Source organism: Mobula birostris, chromosome 15, assembly GCF_030028105.1.
Source record: "Mobula birostris isolate sMobBir1 chromosome 15, sMobBir1.hap1, whole genome shotgun sequence".
NCBI classification, from domain to species: Eukaryota; Metazoa; Chordata; class Chondrichthyes; order Myliobatiformes; family Myliobatidae; genus Mobula; species Mobula birostris.
The window spans coordinates 5,304,628-5,330,836 of NC_092384.1; the positions used below are offsets into that span (position 1 = coordinate 5,304,628).

General features: G+C 50.4%; 1 protein-coding gene across 9 annotated transcripts in view; it reads right to left on the reverse strand.

The window, feature by feature from the left end:
* hydin (HYDIN axonemal central pair apparatus protein) overlaps positions 1-26,209 on the reverse strand; it is a 981,559-nt gene that overhangs the window by 421,704 nt on the left and 533,646 nt on the right. For all 9 annotated transcript variants that reach the window (XM_072279252.1, XM_072279251.1, XM_072279249.1 and 6 more), the window contains 2 exons: positions 2,504-2,634; positions 125-255 (listed from right to left, as the gene is read on the reverse strand). In XM_072279252.1, coding sequence (XP_072135353.1) covers positions 125-255; positions 2,504-2,634 — 262 coding nt within the window. The remainder of the gene's footprint in view (positions 1-124; positions 256-2,503; positions 2,635-26,209) is intronic.

A 26,209-nucleotide genomic window follows, 5' to 3' on the forward strand; every position in this document is an offset into this window, starting at 1 on the left:
ACTGTAATGAAAACCAATTTCCCCCAGGATCAATAAAGTATGACTACGACTAACAGAGAATTAACAATGGGCCAGGTGGTAATGAAGTAGGAACACTCAATGTTTCAGTTACAGATCATCTTACCTGGAGAGACAGCTGCGAGGATATTGACACTCTCTAGACACACCACTACATGAAGAAGGAATTGACTCTTGGGCAAGACTGTACTCTTTAATTAACAGGCGATCAGCCTCCATCTGCAGCAAGGTATCATACTGTGAAAGTCAGACACAGGGATATTGATCAACAAGTACAGTGGCCTGAAGAAAGGAGGTCTTAATTTCCTCCTTATTATTCACTTCAGTCAGGTGTCCAATCATCAACCAGTACAAAGCAGCACCACAAGTTCCGTACTCTCCCCAAACATCTTCCTGCATGCCGGTCCTCTATGATTAGCTCTTCCCAATAACAACAATATCAAAGTGGTAATCAGCCCCTGTGCAAAAATAATGCACAAAGATGTTGCCGGGGCTCAGGTACCTGAGTTATAGGAAAAGGCTGAATAGATTACAACTTTATTCCCTGGAGCATCGGAGAATTTGATAGAGGTGTACAAAATTATGAGGGGTATAAACTGGTTTAATGCAAGCTAGCTTTTTCCACTGAGGTTAGATGAGACTAGAACTAGAGGTTAATAGTATAATGTGAAATATTTAAGGAGACCTCTTCACTCAGATGTGGTGTGCGTGTGGAATGAACAGCCTGCAGAGTGCTGGATTGGTGGATGAGTACCTGAGTGAGAGGGATATGAAGGGTTATGGTCCAGTTGTGAGTTGACAGCACTCGGCAGAGTAACAGTTCGGAATGGAGAGATAGACAAGAGGGCCTGTTTCTGTGCTGCCATTTAGCTGTCCATAGGTAAATGATCATGTTACTCAACAGTACCTTCCAGATTTAATGCCTGTTAACAGCAGCGACACTGAGGTAGGGTAGGGAGGGCAGCGTCATTGGCAGTAACTCTTAATGGGCTAGGTTTTTTAAAATCGAGGGTGATTGGTATCTGGAACACGCTGACAATCAGAAGCAATTATCACATTTGAGACATTTAGACTAAAATAGGATGCAATCCTCATATACTCAGATTGGTTACTGCAGTCTGGCAAAAAGGTCAGCATAATCCGGGTGGGCAAAGGGCCTATTTCTGTGCTGTAGCACTCTATGACTGTGATTCTATACTTGCAAGAATATTGGCATAGACCTGTTGCAGTAAATAGACCAGTCTTGTGCAGAACAATTCCATGCCTTTTACAGACAAAACAGTTTTAACAAAGAACCCCTTTTTACGTGGGACTCATGTTGACGTGTGTGTGGGTACTGGCCAAGTGGTTAAGGCATTGGACTAGCGACCCGAAGGTTGTGAGTTTAAGCCCCAGCCGAGGCAGCGTGTTGTGTCCTTGAGCAAGGCACTTAATCACACATTGCTCTGCGACGACACCAGTGCCAAGCTGTATCGGTCCTTGCTCTTCCCTTAGACAATATCAGTGTCGTGGAGAGGGGAGACTTGCAGCATGGGCAACTGCTGGTCTTCCATACAACCTTGCCCAGGCCTGCGCCCTGGAGAGTGGAGACTTGCCAGACGCAGATCCATGGTCTTGCAAGACTAACAGATGCCAAAAAAAAGGTAGATGTGTAAAAGTGCCTGCATGGATGCACAAGGCTGAAGGCATACCATTCTATACCATTCCATTCCAGGCATACCATTCTATACCATACCATTCTAAGGCTCTGGGCCTTTGCTCCAGCTACATTTACAGAGAATGTTGATGCACATTATTCCACACAGCTATCAGGATACATCAGCTTGTCTTAAAATCCTGAGTTGCTACCACCAGACTCTCACCTTGCAGCAGAGTTCCATCACAGTGCCCAGGCAAGGATTTCCTGGCCTTTTGGTATGCGACTGGAACTGCAGGGCTTTTACACATTATCCATAAAATGTTGCAGCAGGTTTACCACACAGCAGAATGCCATCCAGCAGCAACTACAGCGGCTGATAAATTGTGATCTCAGCTGCGGTTCTATGAGGAATGGCCTCAGTAACAAAGTGAAACAGAGCCCTGGAAGAACTCAATGATCAAGCAGCACCTATAGAGCCAAACAGTGTTTTGGATTTCAGTATTCAAAAACTTCAGGCTCAGGAGGAGTCATGATCTAAACAATGTAGATGTCGGAAATTTGAAGTACCGCAGAAAGGGCCAGAAATTCTCAATAGGTCAGACAGCATGAGTGCAGAGGAACAGGACAGGACAGTAATGTTTTTAAAGTGGATGGACCTCTTTTGAAGCTTGGAAAATAAGGTGCACAGAAAGGAGAAGGGGTGAAGGGAACAGAAAAGATCTGTGATTATATGCATGGAAGGAGTGCTTTCATTGAAATATATAACTGTTCTGATATAAAAAAATAATTTTATGTGAAGAAACAAGCTATCCTCACATTCTTGACTAAAGAGTAGAAGGGACTTACAGAAGAGAGGGAGTTGGCTGCACCTAGTTCTCCTGCTATTGTCTCAGGACGGTGGAGAAGGCTAGATTCCGATGTCTCTCTCTCTATGGCTTCCTTTGCCTTCTTCAGGAATGCCTCATACTTTTCATTTCCTGTCAGCAACAGAGAAAAATCAAAGTGCTACTCTACTTGATCAAAATAACACTCTTGTTTTGCACATCTTCTATTCTTGTCCATGTAAATGGGAAAATGCTGTTGAGCCAATCCAACTCCTCACAGGAAGGGGTGAAATATGCAGTAATTTTCTGGATACCAGATTGCCACTTTGTCTTGTGTCAGCATTGCACTAACCCTCAGGCTCAGTGGAATCACAGAACATCAGGAGAGCCCTGTCCATTCAGCTCACTAAATCCAGGCCAACAAGACTATTTCTGATCTAGGCAATAGAAATGTAGCTTTGTTCCAGTTGGTCCATTTTCATCAACCTGCACACAATCTTGGTGTACACACATTTAGTACCATGCAGATCCTCAGCCTAAAGATGATACACTACTTGCCACATCCAGAGCTGTAACAATCTTCCCAAGTACTCTGATTAGCACTTGTTCCCAAAAGTTCATTACAGGAAGGAATACATTATTCTAGAGGTGTTGTTGGATCGTCTTATGCTTAACCATTCCCCAATTCAGGACAGAGTGTGTAACAAACTCTCTGCAGTATATTTAGATAGCTCCTTAGTAGTGAAAGAAGCATTGCCCAGATGAATACAGGGGAACGTACTCAACAGTTTGTTCAGTAGCTATGACAGAACCTCCTGTCAAGGTCTGCAATCTTTCTCAAGGCTAATCACCAGCATATCCCTCAAAAGTTAACTTTGCTCCATTAGTCTGTAACACTCCTGTCCATCCAAACACAGTTCTCCGTGATTCCCTTTCGCCTGTACCCACTCCTCCCATCCAAACACAGTTCCCTGTGATTCCAATTCGCCTGTACCCACAGCTCCAATCCAAACACAGTTCTGTGTGACTCCCATCAGTCTGCATCAACTCCTGCCCATACTAACACAGTCCTCCATACTTTATGTTCATGTGTACCCACTCCAATCCATCCGAACACAATTCTCCATGACTCACATTACTCTGTATCCACTCCTGTCCATCCTTACACTGATCCCCGTGACTCACTTTCGCCTGTACCCACTCCTGCCCATCCGAACACTGATCTCCAAGACTCACGTTAGTCTGTACCCACTCATGCCCATCCGAAAACTGTACTCCAAGACTCACGTTAGACTATACCCACTCCTGCCCATTCGAACAATGATCTCCATGACTCACGTTAGTCTGTACCCACTCCTGCCCATCCGAATACAGTTCTCCATGACTCACGTTAGTCTGTACCCACTCTTGCCCGTCTGAACACAGTTCTCCATGACTCACGTTAGTTTGTACCCACTCCTGCCCATCCGAATACTGTTCTCCGTGACTCACGTTAGTCTGTACCCACTCCTGTCCGCCTGAACACAGTTCTCCATGACTCAAGTTAGTCTGTACCCACTCCTGCCCATCTGAACACTGATCTCCATAACACACTGGAGTCCGTACCCACTCCTGCCCATCAGAACACTGTTCTCCGTGATTCACGTTAGTCTGCACCCACTCCTGCCCATCCAAACACTGGCTCCATGACTCACATTAGTGTGTACCCACTCCTGCCCATCTAAACACAGTCCTCCATGACTCACGTTAGTCTGTACCCGCTGCTGCCCATCTGAACAGTTCTCCATGACTCATGTAAGTCTGTACCCACTCCTGCCCATCCGAACACTGATCTCCATGACTCACGTTAGTCTGTACCCACTCCTGTCCATCGGAACACTGTTCTCCATGACTCACATTAGTCTGTACCCACTCCTGCCCGTCTGAACACAGTTCTCCATGACTCACGTTAGTCTGTACCCACTCCTGCCCATCCGAATACTGTTCTCCATGACTCACGTTAGTCTGTAACCACTCCTGTCCGCCTGAACACAGTTCTCCATGACTCAAGTTAGTCTGTACCCACTCCTGCCCATCTGAACACTGATCTCCATAACACACGTTAGTCTGTACCCACTCCTGCCCATCCGAATAATGTTCTCCGTGAATCACGCTAGTCTGTACCCACTCCTGCCCATCTGAATACAGTTCTCCCTGACTCACGTCAGTCTGTACCCACTCCTGCCCATAAGAACACTCTTCTCCGTGATTCACCTTAGTCTGTACCCACTCCTGTCCGCCTGAACACAGTTCTCCATGACTCAAGTTAGTCTGTACCCACTCCTGCCCATCTGAACACTGATCTCCATAACACACTGGAGTCCGTACCCACTCCTGCCCATCAGAACACTGTTCTCCGTGATTCACGTTAGTCTGCACCCACTCCTGCCCATCCAAACACTGGCTCCATGACTCACATTAGTGTGTACCCACTCCTGCCCGTCTAAACACAGTCCTCCATGACTCACGTTAGTCTGTACCCGCTCCTGCCCGTCTAAACACAGTTCTCCATGACTGACGTTAGTCTGTACCCGCTCCTGCCCATCTGAACAGTTCTCCATGACTCATGTTAGTCTGTACCCACTCCTGCCCATCCGAACACTGACCTCCATGACTCACGTTAGTCTGTACCAACTCCTGTCCATCGGAACACTGTTCTCCATGACTCACATTAGTCTGTACCCACTCCTGCCCGTCTGAACACAGTTCTCCATGACTCACGTTAGTCTGTACCCACTCCTGCCCATCCGAATACTGTTCTCCGTGACTCACGTTAGTCTGTACCCACTCCTGTCCGCCTGAACACAGTTCTCCATGACTCAAGTTAGTCTGTACCCACTCCTGCCCATCTGAACACTGATCTCCATAACACACTGGAGTCTGTACCCACTCCTGCCCATCCGAATAATGTTCTCCGTGACTCACGCTAGTCTGTACCCACTCCTGCCCATCTGAATACAGTTCTCCCTGACTCACGTCAGTCTGTACCCACTCCTGCCCATCAGAACACTGTTCTCCGTGATTCACCTTAGTCTGTACCCACTCCTGCCCATCCAAACACTGGCTCCATGAATCACATTAGTCTGTACCCACTCCTGACCGTCTAAACACAGTTCTCCATGACTCACGTTAGTCTGTACCCACTCCTGCCCATCCAAACACTGATCTCCATGACTCACGTTAGACTGTAGCCACTCCTGCCCAACAGAACACTGTTCTCCGTGACTCATGTTAGTCTGCGCCCACTCCTGCCCATCCGAACACTGCTCTCCATGACTCAAGTTAGTCTGTACCCACTCCTGACCATCAGAACACTGTTCTCCGTGATTCACCTTAGTCTGTACCCACTCCTGCCCATCCGAACACTGGCTCCATGAATCACATCAGTCTGTACCCACTCCTGACCATCTGAACACAGTTCTCCATGACTCACGTTAGTCTGTACCCACTCCTGCTCATCCGAACACTGTTCTCCATGACTCACGTTAGTCTGTACCCACTCCTGCCCATCCGAACACTGATCTCCATGACTCACGTTAGTCTGTAGCCACTCCTGCCCGACTAAACACAGTCCTCCATGACTCACGTTAGTCTGTACCCGCTCCTGCCCGTCTAAACACAGTTCTCCATGACTGACGTTAGTCTGTACCCGCTCCTGCCCATCTGAACAGTTCTCCATGACTCATGTTAGTCTGTACCCACTCCTGCCCATCCGAACACTGACCTCCATGACTCACGTTAGTCTGTACCCACTCCTGTCCATCGGAACACTGTTCTCCATGACTCACATTAGTCTGTACCCATACCTGCCCGTCCGAACACAGTTCTCCATGACTTACGTTAGTCTGTACCCACTCCTGCCCATCCGAATACTGTTCTCCGTGACTCACTTTAGTCTGTACCCACTCCTGTCCGCCTGAACACAGTTCTCCATGACTCACGTTAGTCTGTACCCACTCCTGCCCATCTGAACACTGATCTCCATAACACACTGGAGTCTGTACCCACTCCTGCCCATCCGAATAATGTTCTCCGTGACTCACGCTAGTCTGTACCCACTCCTGCCCATCTGAATACAGTTCTCCCTGACTCACGTCAGTCTGTACCCACTCCTGCCCATCAGAACACTGTTCTCCGTGATTCACCTTAGTCTGTACCCACTCCTGCCCATCCAAACACTGGCTCCATGAATCACATTAGTCTGTACCCACTCCTGCCCATCCAAACACTGGCTCCATGAATCACATTAGTCTGTACCCACTCCTGACCGTCTAAACACAGTTCTCCATGACTCACGTTAGTCTGTACCCACTCCTGCCCGTCTAAACACAGTTCTCCATGACTCACGTCAGTCTGTACCCGCTCCTGCCCATCTGAACACAGTTCTGCATGACTCACGTTAGTCTGTAACCACTCCTGCCCGTCTGAACACAGTTCTCCATGACTCACGTTAGTCTGTACCCACTCCTGCCCATCCAAACACTGATCTCCATGACTCACGTTAGACTGTAGCCACTCCTGCCCAACAGAACACTATTCTCTGTGACTCATGTTAGTCTGCGCCCACTCCTGCCCATCCGAACACTGCTCTCCATGACTCAAGTTAGTCTGTACCCACTCCTGCCCATCTGAACAGTTCTCCATGACTCACGTTAATCTGTACCCACTCCTGCCCATCCGAATACAGTTCTCCATGACTCACGTTAGTCTGTACCCACTCTTGCCCATCTGAACACAGTTCTCCATGACTCACGTTAGTCTGTACCCACTCCTGCTCATCCGAACACTGTTCTCCATGACTCACGTTAGTCTGTACCCACTCCTGCCCATCCGAACACTGATCTCCATGACTCACGTTAGTCTGTAGCCACTCCTGCCCAACAGAACACTGTTCTCCATGACTCACATTAGTCTGTACCCACTCCTGCCCGTCTGAACACAGTTCTCCATGACTCAAGTTAGTCTGTACCCACTCCTGCCCATCTGAACACTGATCTCCATAACACACTGGAGTCTGCACCCACTCCTGCCCATCAGAACACTGTTCTCCGTGATTCACGTTAGTCTGCACCCACTCCTGCCCATCCAAACACTGGCTCCATGACTCACATTAGTGTGTACCCACTCCTGCCCGTCTAAACACAGTCCTCCATGACTCACGTTAGTCTGTACCCGCTCCTGCCCATCTGAACAGTTCTCCATGACTCACGTTAGTTTGTACCCACTCCTGCCCATCCGAACACTGATCTCCATGACTCACGTTAGTCTGTAGCCACTCCTGCCCAAAAGAACACTGTTCTCCGTGACTCATGTTAGTCTGCGCCCACTCCTGCCCATCTGAACACTGGCTCCATGACTCACGTTAGTCTGTAGCCACTCCTGCCCAACAGAACACTGTTCTCCATGACTCACATTAGTCTGTACCCACTCCTGCCCGTCTGAACACAGTTCTCCATGACTCAAGTTAGTCTGTACCCACTCCTGCCCATCTGAACACTGATCTCCATAACACACTGGAGTCTGCACCCACTCCTGCCCATCAGAACACTGTTCTCCGTGATTCACGTTAGTCTGCACCCACTCCTGCCCATCCAAACACTGGCTCCATGACTCACATTAGTGTGTACCCACTCCTGCCCGTCTAAACACAGTCCTCCATGACTCACGTTAGTCTGTACCCGCTCCTGCCCATCTGAACAGTTCTCCATGACTCACGTTAGTTTGTACCCACTCCTGCCCATCTGAAGAGTTCTTCATGACTCACATTAGTCTGTACCCACTCCTATCCATCCAAACACTGTTCTCCATTACTCACGTTAGTCTGTACCCACTCCTGCCCATCCGGATACTGTTCTCCGTGACTCACGTAAGACTCTACCCACTCCTGCCGTCTGAACACTGTTCTCCGTGACTCACGTTAGTCTGTACCCACTCCTGCCCATCCGAACACTGTTCTCCATGACTCACATTAGTCTGTACCCTCTCCTGCCCGTCTAAACACAGTTCTCCATGACTCACGTTAGTCTGTACCCACTCCTGCCCGCCTGAACACACTTCTCCATGACTCAAGTTAGTCTGTACCCACTCCTGCCCATCAGAACACCGTTCTCCGTGATTCACCTTAGTCTGTACCCACTCCTGCCCATCCGAATACAGTTCTCCATGACTCATGTTAGTCTGTACCCACTCTTGCCCATCTGAACACAGTTCTCCATGACTCACATTAGTCTGTACCCACTCCTGCCCATCTGAACAGTTCTTCATGACTCACATTAGTCTGTACCCGCTCCTATCCATCCAAACACTGTTCTCCATGACTCACGTTAGTCTGTACCCGCTCCTGCCCATCTGAACACAGTTCTCAATGACTCACGTTAGTCTGTAACCACTCCTGCCCATCGGAACACTGTTCTCCATGACAGACATTAGTCTGTACCCACTCCTGCCCATCCGGATACTGTTCTCCGTGACTCACGTAAGACTCTACCCACTCCTGCCGTCTGAACACTGTTCTCCGTGACTCACGTTAGTCTGTACCCACTCCTGCCCATCCGAACACTGGCTCCAAAACTCACATTAGTCTGTACCCACTCCTGCCCATCCGAACACTGATCTCCATGACTCACGTTAGTCTGTACCCACTCCTGCCCATCCGAACACTGATCTCCATGACTCAGATTAGTCTGTATCCACTCCTTCCCGTCTCAACACAGTTCTCCATGACTCACGTTAGTCTGCACCCACTCCTGCCCATCCGAATACTGTTCTCCGTGACTCACGTTAGTCTATACCCACTCCTGCCCATCTGAATACAGTTCTCCCTGACTCACGTCAGTCTGTACCCACTCCTGCCCATCCGAACACTGATCTCCATGACAGACGTTAGTCTGTACCCACCCCTGCCCATCAAACTCTGTTCTCCATGACTCACGTTAGTCAGTACCCACTCCTGCCCATCCGAATACAGTTCTCCATGACTCACGTGAATCTGTACCCACTCCTGCCCATCCGAATACAGTTCTCCATGACTCACGTTAGTCTGTACCCACTCTTGCCCATCTGAACCAGTTCTCCATGACTCACGTTAGTCTGTACCCACTCCTGCCCATCTGAACTGTTCTTCATGACTCACATTAGTCTGTACCCACTCCTATCCATCCAAACACTGTTCTCCATTACTCACATTAGTCTGTACCCACTCCTGCCCGCCTGAACACAGTTCTCCATGACTCAAGTTAGTCTGTACCCACTCCTGCCCATCAGAACACTGTTCTCCGTGATTCACCTTAGCCTGCACCCACTCCTGCCCATCCGAACACTGGCTCCATGACTCACATTAGTCTGTAGCCACTCCTGCCCATCCGAACACTGATCTCCATGACTCACGTTAGTCTGTAGCCACTCCTGCCCAACAGAACACTGTTCTCCGTGACTCATGTTAGTCTGCGCCCACTCCTGCCCATCCGAACACTGCTCTCCATGACTCAAGTTAGTCTGTACCCACACCTGCCCGTCTGAACACAGTTCTCCATGACTCACGTTAGTCTGTACCCACTCCCGCCCGTCTGAACACAGTTCTCCATGACTCACGTTAGTCTGTACCCACTCCTGCCCATCCGAATACAGTTCTCCATGACTCACGTTAGTCTGTACCCACTCCTGCCCATCCGAAAACTGTTCTCCATGACTCACATTAGTCTGTACCCACTCCTGCCCGTCTGAACACAGTTCTCCATGACTCAAGTTAGTCTGTACCCACCCCTGCCCATCTGAACACTGATCTCCATAACACACTGGAGTCTGTACCCACTCCTGCCCATCAGAACACTGTTCTCCGTGATTCACGTTAGTCTGCACCCACTCCTGCCCATCCAAACACTGGCTCCATGACTCACATTAGTCTGTACCCACTCCTGCCCATCCGAATACAGTTCTCCATTACTCACATTAGTCTGTACCCACTCCTGCCCATCCGAATACAGTTCTCCATGACTCACGTTAGTCTGTACCCACTCCTGCCCATCCGAAAACTGTTCTCCATGACTCACATTAGTCTGTACCCACTCCTGCCCATCTGAACACAGTTCTCCATGACTCACGTTAGTCTATACCCACTCCTGCCCATCTGAATACAGTTCTCCCTGACTCACGTCAGTCTGTACCCACTCCTGCCCATCCGAACACTGATCTCCATGACAGACGTTAGTCTGCTCCCACCCCTGCCCATCAAACTCTGTTCTCCATGACTCACGTTAGTCAGTACCCACTCCTGCCCATCCGAATACAGTTCTCCATGACTCACATTAGTCTGTACCCACTCTTGCCCATCTGAACACAGTTCTCCATGACTCACGTTAGTCTGTACCCACTCCTGCCCATCTGAACAGTTCTTCATGACTCACATTAGTCTGTACCCACTGCTATCCATCCAAACACTGTTCTCCATTACTCACGTTAGTCTGTACCCACTCCTGCCCGCCTGAACACAGTTCTCCATGACTCAAGTTAGTCTGTACCCACTCCTGCCCATCAGAACACCGTTCTCCGTGATTCACCTTAGTCTGTACCCACTCCTGCCCATCCGAACACTGGCTCCATGACTCACATTAGTCTGTAGCCACTCCTGCCCGTCTAAACACAGTTCTCCATGACTCACGTTAGTCTGTACCCGCTCCTGCCCATCTGAACACAGTTCTGCATGACTCACGTTAGTCTGTAACCACTCCTGCCCGTCTGAACACAGTTCTCCATGACTCACGTTAGTCTGTACCCACTCCTGCCCATCCGAACACTGATCTCCATGACTCATGTTAGTCTGTAGCCACTCCTGCCCAACAGAACACTGTTCTCCGTGACTCATGTTAGTCTGCGCCCACTCCTGCCCATTCGAACACTGCTCTCCATGACTCAAGTTAGTCTGTACCCACTCCTGCCCGTCTGAACACAGTTCTCCATGACTCACGTTAGTCTGTACCCACTCCTGCCCATCCGAACACTGATCTCCATGACTCATGTTAGTCTGTAGCCACTCCTGCCCAACAGAACACTGTTCTCCGTGACTCATGTTAGTCTGCGCCCACTCCTGCCCATTCGAACACTGCTCTCCATGACTCAAGTTAGTCTGTACCCACTCCTGCCCGTCTGAACACAGTTCTCCATGACTCACGTTAGTCTGTACCCACTCCTGCCCATCCGAATACAGTTCTCCATGACTCACGTTAGTCTGTACCCACTCCTGCCCATCCGAAAACTGTTCTCCATGACTCACATTAGTCTGTACCCACTCCTGCCCATCTGAACACAGTTCTCCATGACTCACGTTAGTCTATACCCACTCCTGCCCATCTGAATACAGTTCTCCCTGACTCACGTCAGTCTGTACCCACTCCTGCCCATCCGAACACTGATCTCCATGACAGACGTTAGTCTGCTCCCACCCCTGCCCATCAAACTCTGTTCTCCATGACTCACGTTAGTCAGTACCCACTCCTGCCCATCCGAATACAGTTCTCCATGACTCACATTAGTCTGTACCCACTCTTGCCCATCTGAACACAGTTCTCCATGACTCACGTTAGTCTGTACCCACTCCTGCCCATCTGAACAGTTCTTCATGACTCACATTAGTCTGTACCCACTGCTATCCATCCAAACACTGTTCTCCATTACTCACGTTAGTCTGTACCCACTCCTGCCCGCCTGAACACAGTTCTCCATGACTCAAGTTAGTCTGTACCCACTCCTGCCCATCAGAACACCGTTCTCCGTGATTCACCTTAGTCTGTACCCACTCCTGCCCATCCGAACACTGGCTCCATGACTCACATTAGTCTGTAGCCACTCCTGCCCGTCTAAACACAGTTCTCCATGACTCACGTTAGTCTGTACCCGCTCCTGCCCATCTGAACACAGTTCTGCATGACTCACGTTAGTCTGTAACCACTCCTGCCCGTCTGAACACAGTTCTCCATGACTCACGTTAGTCTGTACCCACTCCTGCCCATCCGAACACTGATCTCCATGACTCATGTTAGTCTGTAGCCACTCCTGCCCAACAGAACACTGTTCTCCGTGACTCATGTTAGTCTGCGCCCACTCCTGCCCATTCGAACACTGCTCTCCATGACTCAAGTTAGTCTGTACCCACTCCTGCCCGTCTGAACACAGTTCTCCATGACTCACGTTAGTCTGTACCCACTCCTGCCCATCCGAACACTGATCTCCATGACTCATGTTAGTCTGTAGCCACTCCTGCCCAACAGAACACTGTTCTCCGTGACTCATGTTAGTCTGCGCCCACTCCTGCCCATCCGAACACTGATCTCCATGACTCAGATTAGTCTGTATCCACTCCTTCCCGTCTCAACACAGTTCTCCATGACTCACGTTAGTCTGCACCCACTCCTGCCCATCCGAATACTGTTCTCCGTGACTCACGTTAGTCTATACCCACTCCTGCCCATCTGAATACAGTTCTCCCTGACTCACGTCAGTCTGTACCCACTCCTGCCCATCCGAACACTGATCTCCATGACAGACGTTAGTCTGTACCCACCCCTGCCCATCAAACTCTGTTCTCCATGACTCACGTTAGTCAGTACCCACTCCTGCCCATCCGAATACAGTTCTCCATGACTCACGTGAATCTGTACCCACTCCTGCCCATCCGAATACAGTTCTCCATGACTCACGTTAGTCTGTACCCACTCTTGCCCATCTGAACCAGTTCTCCATGACTCACGTTAGTCTGTACCCACTCCTGCCCATCTGAACTGTTCTTCATGACTCACATTAGTCTGTACCCACTCCTATCCATCCAAACACTGTTCTCCATTACTCACATTAGTCTGTACCCACTCCTGCCCGCCTGAACACAGTTCTCCATGACTCAAGTTAGTCTGTACCCACTCCTGCCCATCAGAACACTGTTCTCCGTGATTCACCTTAGCCTGCACCCACTCCTGCCCATCCGAACACTGGCTCCATGACTCACATTAGTCTGTAGCCACTCCTGCCCATCCGAACACTGATCTCCATGACTCACGTTAGTCTGTAGCCACTCCTGCCCAACAGAACACTGTTCTCCGTGACTCATGTTAGTCTGCGCCCACTCCTGCCCATCCGAACACTGCTCTCCATGACTCAAGTTAGTCTGTACCCACACCTGCCCGTCTGAACACAGTTCTCCATGACTCACGTTAGTCTGTACCCACTCCCGCCCGTCTGAACACAGTTCTCCATGACTCACGTTAGTCTGTACCCACTCCTGCCCATCCGAATACAGTTCTCCATGACTCACGTTAGTCTGTACCCACTCCTGCCCATCCGAAAACTGTTCTCCATGACTCACATTAGTCTGTACCCACTCCTGCCCGTCTGAACACAGTTCTCCATGACTCAAGTTAGTCTGTACCCACCCCTGCCCATCTGAACACTGATCTCCATAACACACTGGAGTCTGTACCCACTCCTGCCCATCAGAACACTGTTCTCCGTGATTCACGTTAGTCTGCACCCACTCCTGCCCATCCAAACACTGGCTCCATGACTCACATTAGTCTGTACCCACTCCTGCCCATCCGAATACAGTTCTCCATTACTCACATTAGTCTGTACCCACTCCTGCCCATCCGAATACAGTTCTCCATGACTCACGTTAGTCTGTACCCACTCCTGCCCATCCGAAAACTGTTCTCCATGACTCACATTAGTCTGTACCCACTCCTGCCCATCTGAACACAGTTCTCCATGACTCACGTTAGTCTATACCCACTCCTGCCCATCTGAATACAGTTCTCCCTGACTCACGTCAGTCTGTACCCACTCCTGCCCATCCGAACACTGATCTCCATGACAGACGTTAGTCTGCTCCCACCCCTGCCCATCAAACTCTGTTCTCCATGACTCACGTTAGTCAGTACCCACTCCTGCCCATCCGAATACAGTTCTCCATGACTCACATTAGTCTGTACCCACTCTTGCCCATCTGAACACAGTTCTCCATGACTCACGTTAGTCTGTACCCACTCCTGCCCATCTGAACAGTTCTTCATGACTCACATTAGTCTGTACCCACTGCTATCCATCCAAACACTGTTCTCCATTACTCACGTTAGTCTGTACCCACTCCTGCCCGCCTGAACACAGTTCTCCATGACTCAAGTTAGTCTGTACCCACTCCTGCCCATCAGAACACCGTTCTCCGTGATTCACCTTAGTCTGTACCCACTCCTGCCCATCCGAACACTGGCTCCATGACTCACATTAGTCTGTAGCCACTCCTGCCCGTCTAAACACAGTTCTCCATGACTCACGTTAGTCTGTACCCGCTCCTGCCCATCTGAACACAGTTCTGCATGACTCACGTTAGTCTGTAACCACTCCTGCCCGTCTGAACACAGTTCTCCATGACTCACGTTAGTCTGTACCCACTCCTGCCCATCCGAACACTGATCTCCATGACTCATGTTAGTCTGTAGCCACTCCTGCCCAACAGAACACTGTTCTCCGTGACTCATGTTAGTCTGCGCCCACTCCTGCCCATTCGAACACTGCTCTCCATGACTCAAGTTAGTCTGTACCCACTCCTGCCCGTCTGAACACAGTTCTCCATGACTCACGTTAGTCTGTACCCACTCCTGCCCATCCGAACACTGATCTCCATGACTCATGTTAGTCTGTAGCCACTCCTGCCCAACAGAACACTGTTCTCCGTGACTCATGTTAGTCTGCGCCCACTCCTGCCCATTCGAACACTGCTCTCCATGACTCAAGTTAGTCTGTACCCACTCCTGCCCGTCTGAACACAGTTCTCCATGACTCACGTTAGTCTGTACCCACTCCTGCCCATCCGAATACAGTTCTCCATGACTCACGTTAGTCTGTACCCACTCCTGCCCATCCGAAAACTGTTCTCCATGACTCACATTAGTCTGTACCCACTCCTGCCCATCTGAACACAGTTCTCCATGACTCACGTTAGTCTATACCCACTCCTGCCCATCTGAATACAGTTCTCCCTGACTCACGTCAGTCTGTACCCACTCCTGCCCATCCGAACACTGATCTCCATGACAGACGTTAGTCTGCTCCCACCCCTGCCCATCAAACTCTGTTCTCCATGACTCACGTTAGTCAGTACCCACTCCTGCCCATCCGAATACAGTTCTCCATGACTCACATTAGTCTGTACCCACTCTTGCCCATCTGAACACAGTTCTCCATGACTCACGTTAGTCTGTACCCACTCCTGCCCATCTGAACAGTTCTTCATGACTCACATTAGTCTGTACCCACTGCTATCCATCCAAACACTGTTCTCCATTACTCACGTTAGTCTGTACCCACTCCTGCCCGCCTGAACACAGTTCTCCATGACTCAAGTTAGTCTGTACCCACTCCTGCCCATCAGAACACCGTTCTCCGTGATTCACCTTAGTCTGTACCCACTCCTGCCCATCCGAACACTGGCTCCATGACTCACATTAGTCTGTAGCCACTCCTGCCCGTCTAAACACAGTTCTCCATGACTCACGTTAGTCTGTACCCGCTCCTGCCCATCTGAACACAGTTCTGCATGACTCACGTTAGTCTGTAACCACTCCTGCCCGTCTGAACACAGTTCTCCATGACTCACGTTAGTCTGTACCCACTCCTGCCCATCCGAACACTGATCTCCATGACTCATGTTAGTCTGTAGCCACTCCTGCCCAACAGAACACTGTTCTCCGTGACTCATGTTAGTCTGCGCCCACTCCTGCCCATTCGAACACTGCTCTCCATGACTCAAGTTAGTCTGTACCCACTCCTGCCCGTCTGAACACAGTTCTCCATGACTCACGTTAGTCTGTACCCACTCCTGCCCATCCGAACACTGATCTCCATGACTCATGTTAGTCTGTAGCCACTCCTGCCCAACAGAACACTGTTCTCCGTGACTCATGTTAGTCTGCGCCCACTCCTGCCCATTCGAACACTGCTCTCCATGACTCAAGTTAGTCTGTACCCACTCCTGCCCGTCTGAACACAGTTCTCCATGACTCACGTTAGTCTGTACCCACTCCTGCCCATCCGAATACAGTTCTCCATGACTCACGTTAGTCTGTACCCACTCCTGCCCATCCGAATACTGTTCTCCGTGACTCACGTTAGTCTGTACCCACTCCTGCCCGCCTGAACACAGTTCTCCATGACTCAAGTTAGTCTGTACCCACCCCTGCCCATCTGAACACTGATCTCCATAACACACTGGAGCCTATACCCACTCCTGCCCATCAGAACACTGTTCTCCGTGATTCACGTTAGTCTGCACCCACTCCTGCCCATCCAAACACTGGCTCCATGACTCACATTAGTCTGTACCCACTCCTGCCCATCCGAATACAGTTCTCCATTACTCACATTAGTCTGTACCCACTCTTGCCCATCTGAACACAGTTCTCCATGACTCACGTTAGTCTATACCCACTCCTGCCCATCCGGATACTGTTCTCCGTGACTCACGTAAGACTCTACCCACTCCTGCCGTCTGAACACTGTTCTCCGTGACTCACGTTAGTCTGTACCCACTCCTGCCCATCCGAACACTGTTCTCCATGACTCACATTAGTCTGTACCCTCTCCTGCCCGTCTAAACACAGTTCTCCATGACTCACGTTAGTCTGTACCCACTCCTGCCCGCCTGAACACACTTCTCCATGACTCAAGTTAGTCTGTACCCACTCCTGCCCATCAGAACACCGTTCTCCGTGATTCACCTTAGTCTGTACCCACTCCTGCCCATCCGAATACAGTTCTCCATGACTCATGTTAGTCTGTACCCACTCTTGCCCATCTGAACACAGTTCTCCATGACTCACATTAGTCTGTACCCACTCCTGCCCATCTGAACAGTTCTTCATGACTCACATTAGTCTGTACCCGCTCCTATCCATCCAAACACTGTTCTCCATGACTCACGTTAGTCTGTACCCGCTCCTGCCCATCTGAACACAGTTCTCAATGACTCACGTTAGTCTGTAACCACTCCTGCCCATCGGAACACTGTTCTCCATGACAGACATTAGTCTGTACCCACTCCTGCCCATCCGGATACTGTTCTCCGTGACTCACGTAAGACTCTACCCACTCCTGCCGTCTGAACACTGTTCTCCGTGACTCACGTTAGTCTGTACCCACTCCTGCCCATCCGAACACTGGCTCCAAAACTCACATTAGTCTGTACCCACTCCTGCCCATCCGAACACTGATCTCCATGACTCACGTTAGTCTGTACCCACTCCTGCCCATCCGAACACTGATCTCCATGACTCAGATTAGTCTGTATCCACTCCTTCCCGTCTCAACACAGTTCTCCATGACTCACGTTAGTCTGCACCCACTCCTGCCCATCCGAATACTGTTCTCCGTGACTCACGTTAGTCTATACCCACTCCTGCCCATCTGAATACAGTTCTCCCTGACTCACGTCAGTCTGTACCCACTCCTGCCCATCCGAACACTGATCTCCATGACAGACGTTAGTCTGTACCCACCCCTGCCCATCAAACTCTGTTCTCCATGACTCACGTTAGTCAGTACCCACTCCTGCCCATCCGAATACAGTTCTCCATGACTCACGTGAATCTGTACCCACTCCTGCCCATCCGAATACAGTTCTCCATGACTCACGTTAGTCTGTACCCACTCTTGCCCATCTGAACCAGTTCTCCATGACTCACGTTAGTCTGTACCCACTCCTGCCCATCTGAACTGTTCTTCATGACTCACATTAGTCTGTACCCACTCCTATCCATCCAAACACTGTTCTCCATTACTCACATTAGTCTGTACCCACTCCTGCCCGCCTGAACACAGTTCTCCATGACTCAAGTTAGTCTGTACCCACTCCTGCCCATCAGAACACTGTTCTCCGTGATTCACCTTAGCCTGCACCCACTCCTGCCCATCCGAACACTGGCTCCATGACTCACATTAGTCTGTAGCCACTCCTGCCCATCCGAACACTGATCTCCATGACTCACGTTAGTCTGTAGCCACTCCTGCCCAACAGAACACTGTTCTCCGTGACTCATGTTAGTCTGCGCCCACTCCTGCCCATCCGAACACTGCTCTCCATGACTCAAGTTAGTCTGTACCCACACCTGCCCGTCTGAACACAGTTCTCCATGACTCACGTTAGTCTGTACCCACTCCCGCCCGTCTGAACACAGTTCTCCATGACTCACGTTAGTCTGTACCCACTCCTGCCCATCCGAATACAGTTCTCCATGACTCACGTTAGTCTGTACCCACTCCTGCCCATCCGAAAACTGTTCTCCATGACTCACATTAGTCTGTACCCACTCCTGCCCGTCTGAACACAGTTCTCCATGACTCAAGTTAGTCTGTACCCACCCCTGCCCATCTGAACACTGATCTCCATAACACACTGGAGTCTGTACCCACTCCTGCCCATCAGAACACTGTTCTCCGTGATTCACGTTAGTCTGCACCCACTCCTGCCCATCCAAACACTGGCTCCATGACTCACATTAGTCTGTACCCACTCCTGCCCATCCGAATACAGTTCTCCATTACTCACATTAGTCTGTACCCACTCCTGCCCATCCGAATACAGTTCTCCATGACTCACGTTAGTCTGTACCCACTCCTGCCCATCCGAAAACTGTTCTCCATGACTCACATTAGTCTGTACCCACTCCTGCCCATCTGAACACAGTTCTCCATGACTCACGTTAGTCTATACCCACTCCTGCCCATCTGAATACAGTTCTCCCTGACTCACGTCAGTCTGTACCCACTCCTGCCCATCCGAACACTGATCTCCATGACAGACGTTAGTCTGCTCCCACCCCTGCCCATCAAACTCTGTTCTCCATGACTCACGTTAGTCAGTACCCACTCCTGCCCATCCGAATACAGTTCTCCATGACTCACATTAGTCTGTACCCACTCTTGCCCATCTGAACACAGTTCTCCATGACTCACGTTAGTCTGTACCCACTCCTGCCCATCTGAACAGTTCTTCATGACTCACATTAGTCTGTACCCACTGCTATCCATCCAAACACTGTTCTCCATTACTCACGTTAGTCTGTACCCACTCCTGCCCGCCTGAACACAGTTCTCCATGACTCAAGTTAGTCTGTACCCACTCCTGCCCATCAGAACACCGTTCTCCGTGATTCACCTTAGTCTGTACCCACTCCTGCCCATCCGAACACTGGCTCCATGACTCACATTAGTCTGTAGCCACTCCTGCCCGTCTAAACACAGTTCTCCATGACTCACGTTAGTCTGTACCCGCTCCTGCCCATCTGAACACAGTTCTGCATGACTCACGTTAGTCTGTAACCACTCCTGCCCGTCTGAACACAGTTCTCCATGACTCACGTTAGTCTGTACCCACTCCTGCCCATCCGAACACTGATCTCCATGACTCATGTTAGTCTGTAGCCACTCCTGCCCAACAGAACACTGTTCTCCGTGACTCATGTTAGTCTGCGCCCACTCCTGCCCATTCGAACACTGCTCTCCATGACTCAAGTTAGTCTGTACCCACTCCTGCCCGTCTGAACACAGTTCTCCATGACTCACGTTAGTCTGTACCCACTCCTGCCCATCCGAACACTGATCTCCATGACTCATGTTAGTCTGTAGCCACTCCTGCCCAACAGAACACTGTTCTCCGTGACTCATGTTAGTCTGCGCCCACTCCTGCCCATTCGAACACTGCTCTCCATGACTCAAGTTAGTCTGTACCCACTCCTGCCCGTCTGAACACAGTTCTCCATGACTCACGTTAGTCTGTACCCACTCCTGCCCATCCGAATACAGTTCTCCATGACTCACGTTAGTCTGTACCCACTCCTGCCCATCCGAATACTGTTCTCCGTGACTCACGTTAGTCTGTACCCACTCCTGCCCGCCTGAACACAGTTCTCCATGACTCAAGTTAGTCTGTACCCACCCCTGCCCATCTGAACACTGATCTCCATAACACACTGGAGCCTATACCCACTCCTGCCCATCAGAACACTGTTCTCCGTGATTCACGTTAGTCTGCACCCACTCCTGCCCATCCAAACACTGGCTCCATGACTCACATTAGTCTGTACCCACTCCTGCCCATCCGAATACAGTTCTCCATTACTCACATTAGTCTGTACCCACTCTTGCCCATCTGAACACAGTTCTCCATGACTCACGTTAGTCTATACCCACTCCTGCCCATCTGAATACAGTTCTCCCTGACTCACGTCAGTCTGTACCCACTCCTGCCCATCCGAACACTGATCTCCATGACAGACGTTAGTCTGTACCCACCCCTGCCCATCAAACTCTGTTCTCCATGACTCACGTTAGTCAGTACCCACTCCTGTCCATCCGAATACAGTTCTCCATGACTCACGTTAGTCTGTACCCACTGCTGCCCATCCGAATACAGTTCTCCATGACTCACGTTAGTCTGTACCCACTCCTGCCCATCTGAACAGTTGTTCATGACTCACATTAGTCTGTACCCACTCCTATCCATCCAAACACTGTTCTCCATTACTCACGTTAGTCTGTACCCACTCCTGCCCCCCTGAACACAGTTCTCCATGACTCAAGTTAGTCTGTACCCACTCCTGCCCATCAGAACACCGTTCTCCGTGACTCACCTTAGTCTGTACCCACTCCTGCCCATCCGAACACTGGCTCCATGACTCACATTAGTCCTTACCCACTCCTGCCCGTCTAAACACAGTTCTCCATGACTCACGTTAGTCTGTACCCGCTCCTGCCCATCTGAACACAGTTCTGCATGACTCACGTTAGTCTGTAACCACTCCTGCCCGTCTGAACATAGTTCTCCATGACTCACGTTAGTCTGTACCCACTCCTGCCCATCCGAACACTGATCTCCATGACTCACGTTAGTCTGTAGCCACTCCTGCCCAACAGAACACTTTTCTCCGTGACTCATGTTAGTCTGCGCCCACTGCTGCCCATCCGAACACTGCTCTCCATGACTCAAGTTAGTCTCTACCCACTCCTGCCCGTCTGAACACAGTTCTCCATGACTCACGTTAGTCTGTACCCACTCCCGCCCATCTGAACACAGTTCTCCATGACTCACGTTAGTCTGTACCCACTCCTGCCCATCCGAACACTGATCTCTATGACTCACGTTAGTCTGTAGCCACTCCTGCCCAACAGAACACTATTCTCTGTGACTCACGTTAGTCTGTACCCACTCCTGCCCATCCGAACACTGATCTCCATGACTCACGTTAGTCTGTACCCACTCCTGTCCATCCGAACACTGGCTCCATGACTCACATTAGTCTGTACCCACTCCGGCCCATCTAAACACAGTTCTCCATGACTCACGTTAGACTGTACCCGCTCCTGCCCGTCTGAACACAGTTCTCCATGACTCACGTTAGTCTGTAACCACTCCTGCCCATCGGAACACTGTTCTCCGTGACTCATGTTAGTCTGTACCCACTCCTGCCCATCCGAATACAGTTCTCCATGACTCACGTTAGTCTGTACCCACTCCTGCCCATCCGAATACTGTTCTCCGTGACTCACGTTACACTCTACCCACTCCTGCCCATCTGAACACTGGCTCAATGACTCACGTTAGTCTGTACCCACTCCTGCCCATCCAAACACTGATCTCCATGACTCACGTTAGTCTGTACCCACTCCTGCCCATCCGAACACTGTTCTCCATGACTCACATTAGTCTGTACCCACTCCTGCCCGTCTGAACACAGTTCCCCATGACTCACGTTAGTCTGTACCCATTCCTGCCCATCCGAATACTGTTCTCCGTGACTCACGTTAGTCTGTACCCACTCCTGCCCGCCTGAACACAGTTCTCCATGACTCAAGTTAGTCTGTACCCACTCCTGCCCATCTGAACACTGATCTCCATGACTCACGTTAGTCTGTACCCACTCCTGTCCATCCGAACACGGTTTTCCATGACTCACGTTAGTCTGTACCCACTCCTGCCCGCCTGAACACAGTTCTCCATTACTCAAGTTAGTCTGTACCCACTCCTGCCCATCAGAACACTGTTCTCCGTGATTCACCTTAGTCTGTACCCACTCCTGCCCATCCGAACACTGGCTCCATGACTCACATTAGTCTGTACCCACTCCTGCCCGTCTAAACACAGTTCTCCATGACTCACGTTAGTCTGTAACCACTCCTGCCCGTCTGAACACAGTTCTCCATGACTCACGTTAGTCTGTACCCACTCCTGCCCATCTGAACACTGATCTCCATGACTCACGTTAGTCTGTAGCCACTCCTGCCCAACAGAACACTGTTCTCCGTGACTCATGTTAGTCTGCGCCCACTCCTGCCCATCCGAACACTGCTCTCCATGACTCAAGTTAGTCTGTACCCACTCCTGCCCGTCTGAACACAGTTCTCCATAACTCACGTTAGTCTGTACCCACTCCCGCCCGTCTGAACACAGTTCTCCATGACTCACGTTAGTCTGTACCCACTCCTGCCCATCCGAATACAGTTCTCCATGACTCACATTAGTCTGTACCCACTCTTGCCCATCTGAACACAGTTCTCCATGACTCACGTTAGTCTGTACCCACTCCTGCCCATCTGAACAGTTCTTCATGACTCACATTAGTCTGTACCCACTCCTATCCATCCAAACACTGTTCTCCATTACTCACGTTAGTCTGTACCCACTGCTGCCCGCCTGAACACAGTTCTCCATGACTCAAGTTAGACTGTACCCACTCCTGCCCATCAGAACACCGTTCTCCGTGATTCACCTTAGTCTGTACCCACTCCTGCCCATCCGAACACTGGCTCCATGACTCACATTAGTCTGTACCCTCTCCTGCCCGTCTAAACACAGTTCTCCATGACTCACGTTAGTCTGTACCCACTCCTGCCCGCCTGAACACACTTCTCCATGACTCAAGTTAGTCTGTACCCACTCCTGCCCATCAGAACACCGTTCTCCGTGATTCACCTTAGTCTGTACCCACTCCTGCCCATCCGAACACTGGCTCCATGACTCACATTAGTCTGTACCCACTCCTGCCCGTCTAAACACAGTTCTCCATGACTCACGTTAGTCTGTAACCACTCCTGCCCGTCTGAACACAGTTCTCCATGACTCACGTTAGTCTGTACCCACTCCTGCCCGCCTGAACACAGTTCTCCATGACTCACGTTAGTCTGTACCCACTCCTGCCCATCAGAACACTGTTCTCCGTGATTCACCTTAGTCTGTACCCACTCCTGCCCATCCGAACACTGGCTCCATGACTCACATTAGTCTGTACCCACTCCTGCCCGTCTAAACACAGTTCTCCATGACTCACGTTAGTCTGTAACCACTCCTGCCCGTCTGAACACAGTTCTCCATGACTCACGTTAGTCTGTACCCACTCCTGCCCATCTGAACACTGATCTCCATGACTCACGTTAGTCTGTAGCCACTCCTGCCCAACAGAACACTGTTCTCCGTGACTCATGTTAGTCTGCGCCCACTCCTGCCCATCCGAACACTGCTCTCCATGACTCAAGTTAGTCTGTACCCACTCCTGCCCGTCTGAACACAGTTCTCCATGACTCACGTTAGTCTGTACCCACTCCCGCCCGTCTGAACACAGTTCTCCATGACTCACGTTAGTCTGTACCCACTCCTGCCCATCCGAATACAGTTCTCCATGACTCACATTAGTCTGTACCCACTCTTGCCCATCTGAACACAGTTCTCCATGACTCACGTTAGTTTGTACCCACTCCTGCCCATCTGAACAGTTCTTCATGACTCACATTAGTCTGTACCCACTCCTATCCATCCAAACACTGTTCTCCATTACTCACGTTAGTCTGTACCCACTGCTGCCCGCCTGAACACAGTTCTCCATGACTCAAGTTAGTCTGTACCCACTCCTGCCCATCAGAACACCGTTCTCCGTGATTCACCTTAGTCTGTACCCACTCCTGCCCATCCGAACACTGGCTCCATGACTCACATTAGTCTGTACCCTCTCCTGCCCGTCTAAACACAGTTCTCCATGACTCACGTTAGTCTGTACCCACTCCTGCCCGCCTGAACACACTTCTCCATGACTCAAGTTAGTCTGTACCCACTCCTGCCCATCAGAACACCGTTCTCCGTGATTCACCTTAGTCTGTACCCACTCCTGCCCATCCGAACACTGGCTCCATGACTCACATTAGTCTGTACCCACTCCTGCCTGTCTAAACACAGTTCTCCATGACTCACGTTAGTCTGTACCCACTCCCGCCCGTCTGAACACAGTTCTCCATGACTCACGTTAGTCTGTACCCACTCCTGCCCATCCGAATACAGTTCTCCATGACTCACGTTAGTCTGTACCCACTCCTGCCCATCTGAACAGTTCTTCATGACTCACATTAGTCTGTACCCACTCCTATCCATCCAAACACTGTTCTCCATTACTCACGTTAGTCTGTACCCACTCCTGCCCGCCTGAACACAGTTCTCCATGACTCAAGTTAGTCTGTACCCACTCCTGCCCATCAGAACACCGTTCTCCGTGATTCACCTTAGTCTGTACCCACTCCTGCCCATCCGAACACTGGCTCCATGACTCACATTAGTCTGTACCCACTCCTGCCCGTCTAAACACAGTTCTCCATGACTCACGTTAGTCTGTACCCGCTCCTGCCCATCTGAACACAGTTCTGCATGACTCACGTTAGTCTGTAACCACTCCTGCCCGTCTGAACACAGTTCTCCATGACTCACGTTAGTCTGTACCCACTCCTGCCCATCCGAACACTGATCTCCATGACTCACGTTAGTCTGTACCTACTCCTGCCCATCGGAACACTGTTGTCCATGACTCACGTTAGTCTGTACCTACTCCTGCTCATCCGAATACTGATCTCCATGACTCACGTTAAACTGTACCCACTCCTGCCCATCCGAACACTGTTGTCCATGACTCACGTTAGTCTGTACCTACTCCTGCTCATCCGAATACTGTTCTCCATGACTCACGTTAGTCTGTACCCACTGCTGCCCATCCGAACACTGTTGTCCATTATTCACGTTAGTCTGTACCCACTCCTGCCCATCCGAACACTGATCTTCATGACTCACGTTAGTCTGTACCCACTGCTGCCCATCCGAACACTGTTCCCCATGACTCACGTTAGTCTGTACCTACTCCTGCCCTTCCGAACACTGTTCTCCATGACTCATGTTATATTCTGTACCCACTCCTGCCCCTCCGAACACTGTTCTCCATGACTCACGTTAGTCTGTACCCACTCCTGCCCATCCGAACACTTTTGTCCATGACTCACGTTAGTCTGTACCTACTCCTGCCCATCTGAACACAGTTCTCCATGACTCACATTAGTCTGTACCCACTCCTGCCCATCCGAACACTGATCTCCATGACTCACGTTAGTCTGTACCCACTCCTGCCCATCCGAACACTGTTCCCCATGACTCACGTTAGTCTGTACCTACTCCTGCCCTTCCGAACACTGTTCTCCATGACTCATGTTAGTCTGTACCCACTCCTGCCCCTCCGAACACTGTTCTCCATGACTCACGTTAGTCTGTACCCATTCCTGCCCATCCGAACACTTTTGTCCATGACTCACGTTAGTCTGTACCTACTCCTGCCCATCTGAACACAGTTCT